General features: G+C 40.6%; 1 protein-coding gene across 1 annotated transcript in view; it reads left to right on the plus strand.

Moving 5' to 3' along the window:
- The first annotated feature begins 4205 nt into the window (after positions 1–4205).
- Positions 4206–15044, plus strand: part of LOC137609849 (alpha-1,6-mannosylglycoprotein 6-beta-N-acetylglucosaminyltransferase B-like) — a 48780-nt gene continuing 37941 nt past the window's right edge. Inside the window, exons 1-2 of the mRNA XM_068337184.1 lie at positions 4206–4574; positions 6539–6651. Coding sequence (XP_068193285.1) covers positions 4507–4574; positions 6539–6651 — 181 coding nt within the window. The 5' untranslated portion in view covers positions 4206–4506. The remainder of the gene's footprint in view (positions 4575–6538; positions 6652–15044) is intronic.

The raw sequence follows: 15044 nt of genomic DNA on the forward strand, positions 1-15044 counted from the left end.
AAGAAGACTGAACAATGGACCAGAGTGAGATTTGGTCCAACCTTTCAGTTGTCATGGCTACAGCAAGTAGAAAAAAAGAAAACTGACGCTTCCAGGATTTTTTTTTCACTGAAGGCCAAACCAAATTGAACGTAGGTGTGAGTGTGGGCATGGTTGGTCTGTCTATATGTGGCCCTGCGATGCACTGGCGATACATCTGGGGTGTATCCTGCCTCTTGCTTGTCTCAAACTGGGATAGGCTTCAGCGTAACTAGTGACCTGCAAAGCGGATAAGCGACTAAAGACGAGATGATTACGGTCGTCTCCTCTTCAAGAAGATGGATTGATGTGAGGTGGGGCGCCTGGAGAAACCTGCAGTGTTTTTTTTTTTGTCTTAAAGGAGAAATTAGACAGATTTTGGTTGAAAGGAACAACCAATGCAAAAACATTCGAACACCATATGAATGTTAAACTTGACAAAGCATCTGAATGCTGAATACCAGTCTTCAATGAAAATATCCAGTACAGCAGTGAGACAACTAGTTGTAAACATCATGGACTTTTGGGATGCAGTTACAACTTCTCCAGAGACACATAATCAGTAATACAGCCCTGCACCACACATTTCCCAGCTTTGCTTGGCAATACAAGTGTGCAAGAGAAACAATTTAGAGCATTAATTGTGTCTTTTGCTGGAGAGTTTGCTCTCCCTTGCTATCCCATTTTTCATGGGCGCAACCAGATTCTTAGCTCTCCTGTTCACCCCATAACTGCTTGTTCCTTACAAGTGGGGCCCCATTTAAAATGGGAGTAAACAGACCTTCCAACAATATAAGATTTATTTTCAAGAAGCATTGTTGCAACAAAAAATAATCTGCCCAAAACAAATTTCCTTACTTTCTGTGTTATGTTTAGATACATTTCTGAGAAAGGCATTCTACATATGTGATATGATAAAGCTACCAAAAGTAGTTAACTAATAAGTAAAGGATTAAACAATTAAAGTTTTTTCAATCATGCAATGGATCTAAAGTGTTTTACCATCCAGCTTTTGCACTTGTGCTATCAAAACAAACTTGACCCAATCAATTAATGAAAAAAGGAAATAATATTTTAATGTTAAAATCAACATGGGGGAACTCAGTGGATCTGTAAGGGACTGTGAAAGTAGCCAATGTCAGAGGAAACTGGTGGATTCATAGGAAACTCAGAAATCAACCGTCAGACTAGTTATTGACTAAGTTATTGATTGCAACCCAATCCATTGTTTCCATTAAATGAGAGTGTATGGAAGGCTTTTTGTTGCCTTCATATCTACCAGTTTTTCCACTAAAAGTAACTATTAATACAATCAAGTAACAAAGTTTGGCAAAAAACCTTTTTGAAAAGTTATTCATTTTCAGTTGGTGTGAGTGAAACTTGGCAAATAGAGAATCGTATGTGGGCAGACGTACTGTGAGCTGCCCTGTTTGGGATTCAGTCCAAGTTTTCTCCCACATTTTTGGCAAACAAACAATGGTGAAAATATAATAAAGATTTAATATAACTTTAGTAGCATTTAAATGAAAAATGGCAATCATAAATTCACTCTAATAAACAACGAGTAACAAACAGCCTCTTGGAACCACTTGTGTTCGTAGATTGAGGACGGCCTGTTCGTCTTTGTCCTTGTCCTCAGTAAAGCAAAGGGAGCCCAAATTAAATACTGGGAGGGAGAAACTCAGGAAGACAGATGGAGAGAGACTAAAACATTGAGGCTGTACATGACAGTGAGATAACACATACTGTAGATATTAGGGGAGTGGTGAGGAAGAATAATTGAAAGCATAAATGCAATGAAAACAAAGGTCATATAAGAGAGAAGAAGATAAAACTTGAGAAACTTTGTGACAGGAGGAGGATGCTGGTGTTATTGTCCTTAATCAAACTCTATGCAGTGGCTGGACCCCTTGAACTTTTACTCATTTTGTTATTTTATGACCACAGACAAAAATTTGTTTTATTTGAATTTTATGTGTAAGACCAACAAAAAGTACTCTGGGTTCTCCGGTTTCCTCCAACCTTCAAAAGCATGCAATTCAGAATAACTGGCCGGTTCACAATTGACCATAGGTGTGAGTGCTTGCATGTGTGTTTGTCTGTGTGTACAAGTGGCTGCGTGGTGCACTGGTGTCGTGCCTGGAGTGAACCGTGCCTCACACTCCCAATCGGCTGGGATAGGCTTCTGCACCCTGCGACCTACGACAGCAGACGAAGCAGGTTTAGAAAATGAATGAATTAAAGGTAAATATGTACATGATTTACATTTTTTTAACAAATAAAAAAAACCCTGAAAAGTGTAGCATGCAAAAATCTTCAACTCCCTTTTCTGTGAGTGTCAACCAGTTGCCTTCAGAAGTTGACTGATGATTGCTTCATGATTTAATGTTAACCTAATATAATCAAATCTGTACAAATACAGCTGTTCTGTGACCACCTCAGAGATTTCTTCAGAGTATATTGGGGAGCAAACAGCATTATTAAGTCCAAGGAACACAACACAGGTCAGGGATCGTGTTGCTGAGAGGTTTAAACAGTGTTAGGTTGTAAAAAGATTTCCAGAGTTTTAAAATCTCACAGAGCACTATTTAATCCATAATCCAGAAATGGAAAAAGTAAACTACAACTGTAAACCTACCAAGATATGGCTTCCACATAAAATTACAGGCTAAATGGTGGTGGCAGCGTCATGCTCTGGGTATGGTCTGGGGACAGGGAAGATGGGTGGAGCCCTCTTGGTCCAAAAGGTAATATCAACAAGCCTGTCAGAGTTCCTACATTATAAAAGAGAAAATGGTGTACATAGGATTAGAGAATGCTTCCACTACCCATCCTTTAGGCGGACATTGGATGATACCAGGACTGTTAATTGTGACTTTTTCCCAGATTTACATACATATGTTATACTGAAGTACATTCACAGTTTTTGTTTGCTGTTTGTTAATCTAATATTTTCCATTTCATAATAAAGTGCGGCATTCTTTAATTCACACAGGTCAGGCAGACTGGAAAATTTGTTGGGGCTGGACCAATCCATAAATAATCAGAATGGCACACAATTGAGTGCAGACATCTGCCAAGGTCCACCAGTCCCCTTTAATTCAATCAAGCCTTATCCAAAAGCAAACTCACAGCCATAAATCACAGGCTACACCCTCTGAAAACATACTTAAATATGGCAGACCTGGGTTTTTGAATAGATATACTCCCCGATACTAACACCTAAATATTCCTCCTTTTTTTCATTGAGATCCTCCAATCATTCCTGGAAATTTTTTAGTGAAATAAACTTTCCATTATGCAAAGCTAGGAGTGAAATTTTTTTTAATTCTACATCTGCTCCTTTAATGGTGTGTAAAAAACGTTCTTCGGCATATCCTGTCAGGAATCACCACAGTGTGTCATCCCATTTCTATTTTAGATGAACTGTCATATTTGTTCTGCAAAATTTTCTACACTGGATTTCCTTCATGCTGAAACCCTCTGCATTTATACGGGCTTGAGACAGGCCTACAGTTGACATTGCCTTGTAACCCCGCAGATGCCTGGGATTGAACCCAGGGCAGCATACATGTGAAGCATGCCCTCTATCACTGAGGTACAAGGTAGGTGTGTATTCTGACCCAAGACCCATCGGAGCATCAAGATCACACAAATCTCTCAGTAGTTTTTTTTAAATAGTCCTCCTGACTAACGAACTGGCTCATAGAAACACTGCGTCCTTAGCGCAGGTGCAGATCTGAGATGAGCTTCTTTTGCGGCATTATTTTTGCAGAATGTATTCTGTATTTTATCCGCTGGGTGTCGCTGTCGATCTGCTTCCAGTCAGTTGCACAAGAAGGACCAATATCATAGGTATTCAAATATCCTTTTATTTCCCATGTACTTAATATTGATTGAATTATATCGAGATGAATTATCTTGATCTTATAACAATCTGATTATGTTTCCGAGTTTAGTATTGTCTGGTGTTTCATTGAGAAGCATTTGTTACTATGTCTTGCTTCATCACTGATGGTCCGGTTTCTTTACCGTCACAGTATTTTCATTATCCATTTTGAAACATTAGATGGCGCTATCGGTAAAACAGCCGCAGCTGAATGACCGTTCACGAAGAGAGTCGATCAGTCTCTAGGAATAAAACAGCCGTGTTTTACTGCGCATACTGCCGTTATGTTTCCAGGACTTTAAACAGGGATATGTGATGAAAATTTATATAAATTTAAGTCCATCTTCTGCCTGTTTATTCGTCTCCATGTTCTGGGAGAGTACAGTCGACCCGTTGCTGCATGACGCGCCGGCGACTCGGGGAGATTCCTGCTGAAGTTGTTTCCGACACAGAGAGCTGTCGGCGTGGAAGTTATACGTTTTCACCACAGTCACATCAGGCAAAGATCAGATAAAAAAAAAAGTTACGGTTTTGTTGCTGGCTCACACAGAGACTTGCACGATGTTAAGGACACCTGGCGCTTTCTACGTGTGCGCAAAATGATCGCATCCAGCAGCGACCTTTTCATTATGATGAGGAGATGCCTTCTCACTTTCAAACCATTCAGGTAAGAGCATGGAAGCCTTCCGTCGTTTATCGATTTGTAAAATTAATAAAGTGGATTATATGTTCCGGATTAATTCCATACAACGTGATAATTCACAAGAAGTAGAGGGAAATACATCGGTGGTGATCAGGCGAACATTGTCTTACGATGCGTTATGATGTCACAGGCGCGCAGCGGTAATGTTCCTAAAGTCCTGCCGGTCCAGATCGTCTGTATTAATGAGAAGAATTGGAATGAAGATGTGCAGAATCTAATTAACAATTGCTGACTAAGCCGAAAGTTTCAGCAGCAGAAGCTGGAGAGGAGTCGAAGCAAATCAAAGTCATTAAAACGACCGCAGCTTGTCGCGTTATTCCACAAATGTTCTGCATGGTGTTTACCGGTAATAGGATTATCAGATGATCGCAACAAACAAACAAACTTCAATTTGATCAATTCGAAATATTAAATATTTTTCAAAAATTTGAAAAAGCTCCTTTTATTGACATTAAAGTCTCTAAATTATTTTACACATTAATAACAAGCATTTCTATTATTTTGCCTAGACCTTTTTAAAAAAAAAAAAAAAATCTGCTATGACCTACTGTAAACGTAAGCATACCCTGGCTGCAGCTTCTGGTGGTGTTACTGAGGAATCTTAGCCCACTCCTCAGAAAGGCAGCCAGTTCCGTGATATTCCTGGTTTACCTGCTCCAAGGGCTCTCACAAAATCTCAGCAGATATTTTCATTTTTAGATTAAGGTGTGATAGCTACTCTAGAATGATCCAGAATTTCTTCTCAAGCTAAAATTAGCTGGGATTGAAGTCCTATTTTAAAAATCCAATGATGCCCAAGCTTCAGATATTTCCTCATACTGGATCCATGTTAGCTCTAAGACCAATCGGTCCCAGCAGTGGTGTGTGCATTGGAATGTAGGAATGGAACCCTGATATAAATTTAGGCTTTGACAGGAACTACACACACTCTGCTAATAGAATAAATCTGTGATGGGTGGTACAGTGTTTCATCTGATTTACATTGATGATATTTTGGGAATTGGATCATTTTGAGAGTGCTCATCAGTAAAAATAACATTTTTTGGACAAAGAACATTTAAATCTAAAGTCAAGGCATGATTAAATGAAGAAATACGTAGTTGTTTTTTTTTTTTACTTGTGCTGACATCCAGCTCAGGCATAGAGTTCCCTCATGCTTCACAGCTCTCTAAGTGAGTATAGTGCTGCTGCATTATGTTCTGCCAGGACTCCAGATGGGATTTAACATCCCAATGAAAAACTCACTTGCTCATTCTATACAGTTCACAGGATGACACTGGGCGATTTTTTTGTGCTGAGTCATTGGCACAATTCTTCAATACCCTTCACCTTTGCCTTACATGCTGGATAGTGATACGATGCCATCAGTTAAGTGTCTGCACCCTTCCTGCCGTTAGTTTCCTGCCTTACAAATCCAATAAAGGAATCTGATGTATACAGAACGAATGCGTCACAATCCGTCCCACAGTGCAATTCCTCAGCACCACTCTCACAGTGTGCAGAAAAGTCCATTTCCGAGGGGAGACAGTTCAAGGCTGATGAAGTTGGGCAATGCAACGTAGCCGCTGGTCTGTAATGTAATGCTTTTATTTCAGATGCTGGCTCGTGAAGCGCAGAACCGAGAACTGTGTTATTCACAAAGCTCATCCATGTAATGGTTCATTTCAGATGGGACAGTGAAGCGAGTACACAAAGCATTTCTGTGGGTTGATTGGTATAATCTGCTTGGGATGGCACAGCCACCCTCCATGAAAACTCCCACAGAAGTTCCTGGGGTTATATCAAAGACTGAACTCTCTGTACACATTATTAATAATTGATTAACCACTGCCTCGTTCTGCTATTACGCTCTTGCGTTTGTCTCCCTCACAAGCTCTAACTTTGACAAGGTCTTGTCACATATTCACCTTTTTTTTGTCCTTCTGCAGGATTTTTGTGGCGGGGATCGGCTTCTTCAGCCTGTGCTTCCTAATGACCTCTCTCGGGGGCCAGTTCTCGGCCAAGAGGACCGGAGATTCCCCATTCACAGTACGAGCAGAAGGTAGGGGTGCAGTTGCATGTCATCACTGCCTGGTCGTCTGTGACAACGGCGGCTCTGCATTGCACTGGTAATGAACAGGCTGGTGAACATGCTGAGAGCTCTGTAGGGCTTCTTTGATTGCCTCCAGCGGGCTGACAGACCTGCTCACTTCGCTCATCGGGAGGGACCGTTGCCGGTGGAGCTCCTCTCGCCTCTGATCTATGCTTAAATCTTTTTTCCTACTACTTTTTTCATTGTGCTCAGTGCCCACACTACCTGTTGACTCACGCTCATTAATTTCTAGTAGTTTTCCTCTTACTGAGGGTTTAGCATTTCAGTTTTCGTCAGTGTCTGAGTTGCTAGAATCAGAGATGTAAAGTTAGATGTATTTTTAAGAGTCTGATGTATTTGGTTCTTATTGACAGCATTTCATTGTTGCAAAGCATTATTGGTAAAGCTTTTAAGCCAGCTGCTTGTACCCTCTTTCGGGTTATTATCTTAGTCATGTGGAATGATGTTGACCTTGCCCTATCAGAGATCAGCAATCAAAGGCACGTCAGAAAAAAGAAATCAAATTTCCATGGAATTAACTTATCTTTCCCTGCACGTCCTGTTTGTGCTTCTGCATATAATCCCCTACAGAAACTGCCATTTGGGAGAGACTCACCTTTTTTATCTCCACTTGGCAATATGTTGACACTGTGTGTCATCCTCTGTGATGGGTACCAGCTGGCATGTAGTGAAGCAGCACCATCATCTATCACAGCCCATCCAAGGACATCGCTTGTTTGTAGTTTGTTTTATTTTACACTGATCCCACTTCATTTCAAACGAGGGAGCACAAATCAACTAATCCTTGCTATACAATGCAGCCTGTCTTTGAGCCAATCCGTGAGGAGAGTCTTGCCGTGGTCGGTTGTTGTTGGTGCAAAAGACGGTGTTGAAATGGTTTTGGCTGACTATTCTGAACGGCCCTACTTGTATTCCAAGCTTCCATGCTGGGCTCGCAGTTGGAGCGCCTCTTCAGGGAGATTAATGTAATTGTGAGAGTGTAGTAATGCTGCTGTCATCACGGGAGACATTTCAAGGCTTTTTCCCATTAATGAATTAACGTTCAGGGGAAGGAGTGAGAGCGAGGAAGAGGGGAAGTCAGGGGTGAGAGTGGAAGACAGGAGAGCTGTCTGATTAATTAACCACTCATAGGCGGCAGTCGAGGGAAGGCATCCGACCTCCGGCTAATTAAACGCTGCCTCTCTGGGTCATGCTGTACAAACACTCGCCATCTGTGTTTATGTGTGCTTGTGCTCACAGCATAATATCGCTGACCTGTCTTTATCTCACCAGTGGACCTTGTGAGAAATAATAGTCCACACCAATCCAGCCTCGACCGCAGGACACTGCATCTACAAGATGTTTCCACTCGCTCACATCTGTTTCTTCATTCTTCATGTGACATCTGTTCACGCAGGAAATTTAAACATGTTGGCGTAGCAAAGGGGACACGGTAACGTCCACAGCCGTCTGAGTCTTGCAGGATAAACAAAATCGCAAGTCTGATGCTGAGAGGAACCGGAGTTTTGTTTACCGGTCATGTCATCATGGCAACAGTTGCCCGAAGAGCAAAAGGTGTAAAGAAAATGTCTTTCTGGCTCTATTTTACCTCTCTCCCATCCACCTCTCTTCTAAAATGTTCTCCGTAAAATCTTTCATAACAAAAACTAAGCCTCTCCTTTTTGCCTGTCAGGTTTTTACAGACTGTTTTCTGCAGAATTAGGACTCCTTCACACCAACGGTATCGGCAAAGCTCGTCTCGTCTTTCTGTTTTGTTAAGGCAGTTTCCTTTACTGTAGTAACCATTCAGTTTACAGTTGTTATGACAACCCACAAGCATACTTTGATGATATTTGCGAAGAGGCAACTATTGCGTGGTTTTCCGTGCTGCCATAAAGACCATTTACAAGTGGCAGGTCTTTTTCTTCTTTACATTCATCCTGTTTGCATGTGGTATCGAATGGTAGTGATGATTCTCTCTGATCAATCAGCAGTTAATGGTGCCGCCCCAATCCAATTTGGTTTTGCCACAGCTTGCTTGGAACTTTGTCAGCGGAGATATAAAAGCAAATAAAACGAGGCTGGCTGATAATGTTGGTGCATAAGAGCCAGTAGTGTGTACTTAACAATCTCTGATTCTCCAGAAAATCATGGAGTTACATATGGACGCTAACCTACATCCATCATCCCTATTCATTGAAGGTACATTGAACTGATGATGTGGACCAGAGAGAGAGAGAAGCTGTTTTTTCAGAGTGGGAAGCATGAAAGGCGAAACACATTTGATTGGAGATATCTTAAAAGCTCCAGAGATGTATTGTAGCTTTCTAATAAGGTCTTTGAAAACCACCGGCATAGTGTGTCTTTCTACTGTCAGGGTCTTAATGCAGCTTTACCACAGAGGGAAGAACAGGCCGAAGATGCTTTTAAGTTTGAACCCTGGTAGAGCAGATCACATGGTTCATATGTTGATGCTTTTTATTCCTAATTTCTAAACTTATTGTTTTAAAGCAGTGAAGCAATGACTTAAAGAGAATACGTAAAAGAAAACTCGCCTTTTAATTAACATGCCACTGACTGTCTGGCTCTGTTGGCATAGGAAGAAAAGATGTGATGGAGGAAGGACTTCCCTTTCATCACTCAGTCACCTGAGTGATGAAAGGGTTGTCAGACCTGAGCAGGTCTGACAACAAGGCTCATAAACTACTGACTTTCAGATTGGATTGACTGAAACAATTGATGAGAAAACATTTTTTTTTGTGTTTCAATGGTTCCTTTATGTCTTTGTGGCATTCGGCCTCTTTATTATGATAGCAATCAAAGAGAAATAGGATTTTCAGACCAAGGCTGACTTCCAAGCATTTGTTTCGTTTTTTTATTGTTGGTGTAGTTTTCCATTACAATATACATATTTTAGACAGTTACTAGGCAGTTGCGCAGATGTACCTCTTGACTAAATTGTCTCCTGGGGGAGGTAGAAAGTACGTCTACCTTCAATGATTGCAGTAGAGGCGGCAATATTATTACCTTTTCATTTGAGTGTATGCACTTTATTATGATAGCGCTTATATGCAGTAGGAATAAACACATTTTCGAAGTAATTAATACATGAGAATAACCACTGATATGAACATTACTGTGGTCTGATTTTATAAGTGAATGAGGTGCACAGGTTGATTCCTGCATTTTTTTAGTCCAGTGGGTTGTGCAAATATTTTCTTCCAAGTGAAAACAGGAAGTATATGAATTCAAACGATCATATTATTATGCAGAAACACAGTATGTATCTCCAGAGGTACAGCAGTCACATGCTCAGCAGAAGGTTGGTGGTTTTAGCCTTGCAGGCTTCATGTTTGAGTGTCCTTGGAAGTAAGATGAGCGCTCCTCTGTGCTTGATTTGTGTGAAATGATGAAAAGAGTGGAAAATGTACATATAGACACTAGTTTTTTCTATTTAATATCAAAGAAGTAATATACAAACTGTCCTTGGAAAATTATTACATGTGAGCTTTTCTTGTGGTTCTTGATAAACTGGGTGCTGTAGAATTTTTTGAAGGCATTGTGGAAAATGCTGAAATTATGTGCTTTATATATTTGCATATTCTTCAACTTTAAAGTTGACATTTGTGTGTGTGTGTGTGTGTGGGGGGGGGGGTTCCCCTGCTGGGAACAAACAACGTAACACAAAATAACGTAATATTCCATTTCAGTTGAACATTTTTTATAGCTGAATTAATAAATCTAACTCTGCATTTATTTGGCACAGGCAGTGTAGGTAAGTAAGCACTGCAGAACATGTTGACCTGAGATGGTCAGAAGAGGGAACTAAAGAAAAATTCCATTTTTAATTGAAGCTGCAGAGAGACTTGTTTAGAGATGTAAAGTTGACACAGGTGCATTGAAAAAAATGGACCTTTTGTTTGAAAATGAAAGGAAAGAAGCTCAATCTCATCAGCCTGGTCTGTAATAAATATCTGAATTAAGGGTGAAAGGGTAGAAGCTAATCCATTTGTGTTGAGGTGTGTGTGTGTATGATTATATGCTGGTGACAGGTGGAGAAAGCTAAGCTGACAGCATGTTAAATTATGTTGAAAGCATTCAATAAAAATCAAGCCCAACACAACATTTAGCTGTCGAGCAGCAGTACAGAAGCTCAGGGCTTGGCGTTGCTAGTGAGAGAAGCTGTGTACTCAGTTTTGTTTCAGACATGCAGATGAAATAATCAAATCCAGAGACTTGCATATACCAACTTTTAGGTGTAGTTAACCAGGCAACCAAATCGGATAACAGAAAAGATCAGAACTCGATGATCATACCCCTTATCTGAATGTCAGATATGGGTGAGATCAGGAGTCACACGCCAGGAGTCACACCAGGAGTCTAAATCCGCTCTACATGAGGGCTGATGTACTCTGAGACTCACTATAGCTTCCTGTAACTATTTAAACATCTAAATAGCAGCCCCCCAACTGTGTGTTTATTCTGACACTGTGAATTTTAATGAGTCACAGAAAGTGATGACTAAAATCAGGGCTTTGAGCCAGAATTTTTTGCCAATCAGTTCATTCTGAACAGAAGCGGAATTATAACGTTTCTAGTTTTGTGTTCCACCCATAAACTAACATTCATGAACCAGTTAGAACAAAAAAAATAAAGTTCCTGAACCGGTTAATAACATTCCTTGTAAATATAAATGTGTAGGTGCCGTATTTTGCGCACCATAAGACACGCTTAAAAGCCTTAAAATTTCTCAAAAATCAACGCTGCGCCTTTTAACATTAAGCGTCTTATGTGTACACTGAGTTCAGAAATCTGTAAAAATGTTTTTGTGTGACTTTAGTCAGCACTCCGCCAGCTCGGCCATTGTCCACCGACACAGGATGTATTACGTCACTACGTACGCCGGCAGCGATGGACCAATTAGAGAACATGACGTGAGGCTACGTCCGGCACACCTCCGGTAGGTACCGGTATGCAGTACAGTGTCTGCCGGTACTGTACCACAGGTACGCTGTTAACCACATTTGTTTGGTTGAAGACCCCCGACAATGACGTCAGCGAAGAGACACGCTTACGACACATCATGTAAACTCCAGGCTATCAGTTCACGTAAAGAGACCAGGGGGCTTTTGTCACGCTTCGCCATCTCTCTTGATCTGTGACTCCATGCCCCCCCACACCACTGCTTCTGTCAAAAACCACGTCAAGCGGCTGAATTCTGAGCTCGTCATCATTCTGGAGGATTAACAAAAGAACTCCAACCGCTGGACATCGGTGTAAACAGAGCCTTTAAAGTGAAGCTGCGTGCGTCGTGGAGCGATGGATGAGAGACCTGAACACACGTTTACCGGGACTGGAGACAGTGCTGAGCGAGTTAAACCCCCACAATATGTGCGTGGATTATGGATCCTGGACTAACGTGTCTGCTTCGACTTTTGTCCGATATGTTTCCCAAAAGCCGGCATCATTACCGGACAGCCACCCTGAAGCCAGTCGGGCAGCGATAGTGAAACTACCGAGCTATTCAATGCAGACCGAAGATGAGGACTTCGAAGGATTTAGCACAGATTTATCAAAAAAAACAAAAGAAATTAAAACATATTTGAAAAATAATTTCGGTGTATTTTTAAAAAAAAATTAAATACGTAGTACAACACAGTTTAACCACAGTTACCTTTTCGCTTCCGTGAGCAACCATGCACCGAACAATAACGTGGCCGTGTGTCCGATTAAAGTACAGAAATAAACTCAGTAATTTAGGCTGCGCCTCTTTATACAATGAGCCGAATGATGCACAAAATACGATAACTTATGGACTTTTAAATTGGCAACTAAAGCAATTAGTTTATATACTATAGACTATGATTATAGATATATCCCTACCCTACAGTAAACAGTACTACACCACTGCTTTATTCAAGTTATATCACTGTAGTTAAGGCTTATGCCTCCTACTTAGACACTACTTGAAATAAGACAAGAATAACTTCCACCATGTAATTTATTGCTGAACAACAGATCTTCATTGTGCTTCTCCCATAGCTCAATATTGTTACAAAGCGCTGGCAGTACGGGGACACACTGCTCTGAAAATGACTGCAGCCAATGAGTTAACGTCTAAATCATACATTTTAAGATTGACACACTGCAGTGTTTAGCTGTAATGAATAAATGGTGACTGGGAGACTGCCCTTTTCTGAACTGCTGCTGATAGCCGCTACTTCTCTCTGCTCTCATCCCGCGTCCAGTGAATGACAGGAAGTGAAACATGAGGTCAAATATTTTTTTCAAGAACGAAAACCCCCCCGGTATTAACTGGTTTACAAATATTTTCTGTTCCGATTCTGTTCCGGAACATTAAAAAATATGACGTTTTCGGTTTCGTTTTCGTTCCAGCCAAAATACCAAAAGTGTCTGGTTTTCGTTGTCTTTCCATGAACCAGTTCAAAGCCCTGACTAAAAGGAAGATAGTCTGTTGCTGCTTGAGAGTGATCAGGTTAGTTTTTCCTGTAGATGTATATGAATGAATCATAGATTGACCAATCGATAAAGGTGGCACCACGTACCTCTCACTGTCGAGCTTCTCATCTCCTCTGCCAGGTAGTTAGTTCAAGTGGAGGATCTCAGAGCTTTATACGTAACTGGATGTGAACTTTTGAAACATAACAAAGCACTCCTCCGCCAGTCGTGTGATACTTTTATTACAAGACGTTAAATAAAACAGTGTTAAGATTGAAAAGCTCAACTAACACAAGGTGTAATGATGGCTCACCAAATTCAAAAAGGTATTGACAAAAAAAGGACTTTGATAAAAGGAAAAAGATCTGCTGGAGAAGTATGATTTTAGTCCTTGAACCTTATCGTAACCAACAGAGCTGATATGAGGTGGTGTTCTTTCGCATTTTTAGTTTATAAACAGTTTGGTTTAGGTGATGCTCTAGCTGTGTTGGATTTAACACAACCACATACATGATTGGAAACATCAGTGAACAGACTGGTGATGTTTGATGGTGTACAATACATACACTCCACCTTGTCCGTGTTTACAGCGATCGTTCTGCCTCATTTTTCTTCCATCTTTCTGTCCTTTGAGGAAGTAGAATTGGTTTCTTTGGATGATAATGTTTCGGTTATTTGGAAGTGCTGAAAGATAAATGAACATTGTGGACAGTCAGGACCACAGTGTGGCGAAATCCGCATTTTTTATTTTATTTTAGGAGTATTAAAATAAATTAAGAGAGCATTTCTGGCAGACTTTCAGATATAATCTCTTTCCATAGGCTGAAAACTCACACAGTATCATGCAACCACTCTGGTCTTCTGGTCAGAGTCAGAGAGATGGTCAGATTAATATTGCAAAAGGTATTTGATTCAAATGAGATTGTATTGGTGTGTAGGTAACGTCAGGGAAAATGAACAGGGAGGAATGAGAATAATTGGCTCAAAGACACTGAAGAGGTAAATTTTTGTAATTCAGCTTACAGAACATTGCCTTGGAAAAATACTGTATCAATATTTGAAACAGTTGACATTATTATTTTAAATAATTCCTTGTTGTAGGCGAGTCTCAGTGGCGTAGCCACTAAACCATGTCGAAGGGCAGTTGTTATTGCTGGCTGGTCAGTGTTTCCCTGTGAGAGCTAAAGTACAAATGGTGATGTAATGGGAATTTGTTCATAATATCGATTTTGCTGTGCCACTTCCAAAATTGAGTCATTAAATGAGATTAGCTGCCTGTAAATCGGCCCTTTATTAACCAGCAGATGAGAAATGACAGATAGGAGGCTCTACATTAGCACAAAGACACCATCAACTCTCACTGCACCGCTGTCAGCATGCCATACCAAGGGATGGAAAACACACACTAGCCAGTATTGTGAGAATGAGCAGAAAGAGTGAAAGGCTGCCTGATGTCAAGTTAATTGCAAACAAGTACACTCAGTTCTAAAGCAAACAGCAGAAAAAAAGCCACCGTGTAGGGTCAGTGTTTAGGCTCAGTAATGGTGATATATGAGTCCAAAATGTGCTAAGAGCATCGCTGTGAAGAAACGTGTTCTTCTGTCACTTGAGCCCAAAGGCTTTGTTAAAAAATAGAGCAGAGAGTTCACCACAGGAAGCTGGGGTCCTCGGAACACAGAAAATAGTTCGCAATTATTGTATTTATGATTAGAAAATGTGTATTACTTATTCTTTTCATAGAATTTGAGTAAGACAGTGTATCCTTGGACAATGTAGTAATTTAGCAGCCTGCAGGGCTTTATTCAGTCTTAAATCACAGCTCCTTTTTCATTCTGTCATGCGTGTTTTTAGACATAATCATCTGATATAAAGCTTCTGTCTGAAAAGGAATTCATATAATTTGT

This window comes from Antennarius striatus, chromosome 16, assembly GCF_040054535.1.
Source record: "Antennarius striatus isolate MH-2024 chromosome 16, ASM4005453v1, whole genome shotgun sequence".
NCBI lineage: Eukaryota > Metazoa > Chordata > Actinopteri > Lophiiformes > Antennariidae > Antennarius > Antennarius striatus.